The sequence below is a fragment of the Hypanus sabinus genome, chromosome 3 (assembly GCF_030144855.1).
Source record: "Hypanus sabinus isolate sHypSab1 chromosome 3, sHypSab1.hap1, whole genome shotgun sequence".
NCBI lineage: Eukaryota > Metazoa > Chordata > Chondrichthyes > Myliobatiformes > Dasyatidae > Hypanus > Hypanus sabinus.
In genome coordinates, this window is record NC_082708.1 from 23,689,762 (window position 1) to 23,695,761 (window position 6,000).

At 38.8% G+C, this 6,000-nt stretch overlaps 1 protein-coding gene across 2 annotated transcripts in view; it reads left to right on the top strand.

The window, feature by feature from the left end:
• gabrb3 (gamma-aminobutyric acid type A receptor subunit beta3) overlaps positions 1 to 5,625 on the top strand; it is a 540,833-nt gene extending 535,208 nt beyond the window's left edge. For both annotated transcript variants that reach the window (XM_059963853.1, XM_059963852.1), the window contains one exon: positions 4,499 to 5,625. In XM_059963853.1, coding sequence (XP_059819836.1) covers positions 4,499 to 4,849 — 351 coding nt within the window. In that variant the 3' untranslated portion in view covers positions 4,850 to 5,625. The remainder of the gene's footprint in view (positions 1 to 4,498) is intronic.
• The last annotated feature ends 375 nt before the right edge of the window (positions 5,626 to 6,000 follow it).

The following is a 6,000-nucleotide window of genomic DNA, read 5'->3' on the forward strand; positions in this document are numbered from 1 at the left end:
CGGATGGGATGGTCGGAGGTTCGACGGACTCAGAGTCCACTGTAGTTGGGCGCTTTCACTGTGTGCTGCGTCTGTGAGGCTGGGTCTGATGGAGCTTTCATTGTCCAGAGCCGTGGAAGTCCATAGCGGGGGTATTCCCTTCTGCTGCCTGTATGGGATGATGAGTCTATCGGGACCCTGAGGACTTGTGGAAACTGTGTGGTGGTTTCTTTCAAACTTATAGTCTTTTAACATCTTTGGACTATTTTTACTGTGCCCATGGTCTGTTTTTTTTTATCAATTATGGTATTGTTTGAACTGTTATAACTATATGTTAACTCTAACTATATGTAACTATGTGGCTTTGTGTAGGTCTTGTAGCTTTAGTTTTTGGTTTGTTGTGTGGTAGAGTTGGTCTTTCGACTTGTTGTGTCTGGGTAGTCTTGTTTTGTCTGGTCTGGTGGATTTGGAGCTCCTTTCCGGGGAACGCGCTAAGATGGTAGCGCGATATTAATACTCAGCAGCCTCTCCGGACTCTGGATTTGGGGATTACCAAACGTTATGTGGATTTTCTGGTGTAGTCTGTTTTGTCATGTGCTTTTATGATATCATTCTGGAGAACGTTGTCTCACTTTTTAACTGCATTGCATTTGTGGTTTCTAAATGACAGTAAACTAAAATTGAACTGAGCTGACTTGTCACCTTTTTACACATTGGATGTTTGTCAATCTTGTTTTTCTTTGTGGATTTCATTGTACCTCTTTGTTTTTTTCTTGTGGGTGCCTCCAAGAAAATAAATCTCAGGGTTGTATATGGTACACATACTTAGATAATATACTTTGAAATGTCTTTGCAGCTGTATTCATTCAGGTAAATGGAGTCTATCCTACCACACCTGTGTACCTTGTAGATAATGGAAAAAGCTTTGAGGAGCCACAGAACTAATCAGTGAAAATATCGGTTCAGTGCGCAAAAACACTCCTAAAAGAGATGGTGGAAACAGATATCACTGGTACATTCAGAAGGAAAGGAAATAGGTTTCTTCTGAGAAATGCTATTTTGTTATGTGGGATAGAATAATTGGACATGGTAGGTTAAGAATACATGGAAGAAATAGTGAGTTTGCACCAATGAGTTTCCCTGAACTTTTCCTCACCACTATGTGTGCCTATTGTAGACTAACAGAGTTGGATTACTGTGATTGGTTATCATGGGCTATCAAGATAGTAGAACACAACCCAGCTAGATAATGCTCTAATTTTTTCACCTACCATGAGCTCAGTTTGTATTATTGCAGGAAAACATAAAGGGGATCCAGTCAATTTAACGAAATTTCATTTTATCCCCTTTCCTATTATCCCATTAGCCATCATCAGCAGCATACAAATGTGTCCCCACCATATACTGTAAACCCCATGGTGGAGAAGGTGGCCTTGCTTGTGCAACAAGCCACAGGCTCTTCAGTCCATTTTAAAGATTTTCATCTGGTCAAACAGATCCACTGAGATCAAAAATCTGTGTTTGCTAAGTTCTCCAGCACCATCAGGTTCAGGAACAGTTATTACCCTTCAACCCTCCTGAACCAGTGTGGATAATTTCAATTAACAATACTCTGAACTGGTTCTACAACCTACACACTCACTTTCAAGGACTCTTTACATCTCATGTTCTTAGTATTAATTTTTATATGCAGTTTATCATATTTTGTGCATTCATTTATCAATCCTTGTCTGTATAATTTTTTATAGATTCTATTGTATTCCTTTATTTTCCTATAAGTACCTATAAGAAAATGAACGTCAAGATAGTAAATAGTAATATGTACATACTTTGATAATAAATTTACTTTCCCAAAGGAAGCCTTTAAAATGAGTTAATTTCTGTTATTCACTATTCTATTTAATAAAATATAATTAGAATCATTTTATGTTTTGCAGTGCAATTAAATTAACTCTTAATTTTCACTCCAATTCTAGTCTTATTATTTTCCAGCCACTAACACATAAAGACTTTATAAGAAGAATCAATCTTGCTATTCATTCTGTTAGTTCTGCAAATTCCCAGTGGTTACAACAGGAGCTAAGATCTGAACTCCTCCAAGAAGTCTACAACCTTGGCATAGGGTTTGGAGGCTTGTGCGCTTCAATGACCTGGAGAAATATATCGGCTGGAGTCAGGGCCTTGTGCGTTTGCTCTTGGTAAGGTCACCCATGACAAACAGGTCAAAGAGTAGAGGTGAGACCAACAGTAGTCCACCAGTCCACCAGGTTCAGAGGTTCAGCTAGGGATAACAACACTAATGGTCAAAAACAATTGTTATGGAAATAGCAATGAAAAGTCCTTCTATACAGGCAGAGATAGAGGAATTTCATTGCTGCCCTAAATGCCAATGGTGTAACAGGCAGTAAGTTGAGGTCTGGTCTGATCCTCTGGCAAGGGTTCAGCTGTGATCATGGCCACAAATCCCAATGAATGACCAAGGCACAGTGACTGTAGAATGTGAAGTCCCCACAGCTCATCAAGCAAAAGATTTCCCTACCCAGAGGGAACTGGAATCTGGAATGCACCACTTAAGACATTGACAGAGGCAGATGATGTCACAAGAAGGATCTAAATAAACATATGAATCAGGAGACATAGAAGACTATGGACCAAGTGCTGGTAGAAGTATTTCTCTAAATGAGAGCTTAATGGTCAACATGGACAGCAAGGGCTGAAGGATTTGTATCTGTGCTCCAATACTCTAAGACAGGGGTTCCAAACCTGGGGTCCGTGGGCTACTTGATTAATGGTGTTGGTTCATGGCATAAAAAAGGTTTGGAACCCCTGCTCTAAGTTATAATGTCACTTGACATCAAAATACCTCTATCCAAATCCTGCCCTGGCTTTCAACCAGAATCAGAATCAGGTTTATGATCGCATACTTATGAAATCTGTTGTTCTGCAGCAGCCCTATAACGCAATAGATTAAGAAAAGTACTATGTTACAATAAGTAATATATTTAAAAATTTTAAAAAAGAAATGGCAGAAAGGAAGATGCTGTTCCTAAAGCATTGATTATGTGTCTTCAGGCTCCAATACCTCCTATAGTAATGACAAGAGAGCATTTTCAGGATGATGGGGGTCCTTAATCATGGATGTCACCTTCTTGGGGCATCACCTTTTGAAGATGTTCATGATGGTGGGAGGCTAGTGCCCCTGATGGAGCTGGCTGAGTCTGCAACCACTCTGGGGCATTTTTCAATCTGTGCCTTGTAGCCTCCATAGCAAATGGTGATACAACCGGTCAGAATGTTCTTTGTAGAAACTTGCGAGAGTTTTTTGTTGATATACAAAATCTCAAGCTCCCAATAAAGTATAGCCAGTCAGGTAAATGCTCCCAGAATTCCTCTTGAGTTGCCGAAAGTATTTTTTTGCAGCTGTTCATAACATAAGTGCATAACTACCTAAAGGGGATAGTGGGGCATTTGATCTAATTAGCTCATCTTTTTCAAACACTTCTGTCCAATATAGGTAATTTGCTGTCTCAATACACCTTCATCACCTTTTTTGATGGCTTTCTCTTGAGATCTGTTGCACCAGCACTGACATGTTAAAATCCCTTCTTAATTCTTAGCTCCCCCCAGTTTTGACGTTGTGCCTGTTGCACTTGACCCCTCCCCAGAGCATACATTTTGATTGTCCTATTGTCTTATGTAATGTCCATTGAGTTTCATTTGTTCTGATGGTGACGGTTCCTTGGATATTGAACAAAGTCAATGCCTAGTGATATTTTTCGGTACTAGAGGTATAAAGAGAGACAGTAAAATGGATCTGAGGCAAAGATGCCACCATGATTTTTTTTTTTGAAAAGAGATCCATTTCAGAGATTGATACCCACATTCAAGTTTATTGTTCAGGTAAACTATACATAAATACCACCAAACGAAACAGCTTTTCTCTTGACCAAGATGCACAACACGGTTCATATTCCTCACACACACTGCATGAAGTAATATTACCACAAATAATTTTGCAAATAATAAAATATATTTCAGAAGATTGACATTTAGCATAAGATGCACTTATGACACAAGATAGAAAGTAAACATTAAAACACTATTGGAGCTTCAAACATGATGAGACCTGGGTAATGGCAAGGAGTTTAATAGTCTCTTGTCCTGGGGGATGAAGATTTTTTCCCATCTTAGCAGTCCTTGTTATAAAGCTATGGTACCTCCTGCCTTTTGCTAGAGGATTAAAGAGATTGCAAGATGTTTGGGATGGGTCCTTGACAATGTTAAGGGCTCTGTATAAAATTTGTTCCTGATAAATATCTCCGGTGATTGCCCCGGCAGTCCGCACAATCCTTTGTGCTCAGATGCTTTACAATTCCAACCCCGTTTCTATGTCTTAACTTCTTATTCAGTGCCTGTTATATTTTGTTGTTTCAGTACACTATGTCGAACATTTTCTGACTGTGTTGCACGTCTCTGTTCAGGAAACATGACTGACATGCACTTTTACTTTTGCATCCAGGTGGACGCCCATGGAAATATCTTGCTCTCTACCCTGGAGATCCACAATGAAGTCGCAGCTACCGAAGTGACGACAAGTGTGACCGAGTCGAGGAATTCAGTGATGTCCTTTGACAACTCAGGAATTCAGTACAGGAAACAAAGCACAGCCCGTGTAGGACTGGGCCGCGGCACGCCTGACAGAAATGCTGCCCAGGCCAAAAAGAACCGGTTGCGAAGAAGGTCATCCCAGTTAAAAATCAAAATCCCAAATCTGACTGATGTTAACGCCATAGACCGGTGGTCAAGGATAGTATTTCCAGTCGTTTTTTCTCTCTTCAACCTGATCTACTGGCTCTACTACGTAAACTGATGCCAAGATACTATCCACAAAGTTCTGAGGACTCCAGTTAGTGTTACAGGATGAATCAACTCTCCAGTCATTATAGAAATGGAGGATGTGGTCTCACAGCAATGGGAATCATTTTACAGTAGAACAAAAGTTGTGATCACGCAAATGGCAAAAATAAAATTTAAAAATCTATAAGGAAAATGATAAAGGATGATATCCTCAGAGAGAAAAAGAAAGCGAATGACATTTATAGCCTTGAAACAGTTCATCATATTTTGCATGACACTATGTCACCTAAACAATGAGTTATCTGCCATATACAGTAGAAATTGTAAAAAAAAAATTAGTAATTGTTTGGACCTTGCAAGAGTTGCTTTTTCTTGAAGCTGTCTTTTTCAGCTATTTCTAAATACAATGATCACAGCTGGTTAATATACAGTATTTAGTTAACTTCCACAATGTTCTGCCGCATTATATTTCAACGTGGAACCTTGCAGTGTTCCTCTCAGTACATGGCACAGGATGATTCCAGTATTAATTTGGCAGTGAATGACTTTAAGTGATCTAATCATTTTCCACTCTGTATAGATATCATGGATAATTTATTCATGGGCAGAATTCTTGGGATTAGTTGCTATTCATGATTAGGCACTATGTAAATATACTAGTAAAAAAAACTTTTCATTTTATTTCCATTTTCCAAAACAAGTATGGTAAATTCTGTAGTTTGCTCAGTGGTAACTTCATGAACATTCCTGCATACTGTTTGAATTCTTTGATGTTCCATTTGAAAAAAAAATAAAATGTAAAAAAAAAATTAATAAAATTGGTAATAAATGGTTTCTAGAGCAGTGGTGTGAAGCTACGATTTAGTTAAGTAGCTGAAATTGAAAGGCTTGACCGTCAAGCCTCGTATCGCAATTCATGTGCCCTTCCTTAATCAGAGTCTGTTTTAGGATCACCATTCTCTGATCCTGTGTTGCAAAATAATCAAAGTACTTCCAGGAATTAACAGAACTGATCAGCCTGCAACTGTTTCTTAGAATGCCTTTGCAGCTACTGCTTCCTGACATCAGAGATGCACTGAAGATTTCCTCAGTTGCATTGGACAGAATCACAGCAAATTTACAACACGGTAATAGGATATTTTATTTATTTTAATTAGAGATGCT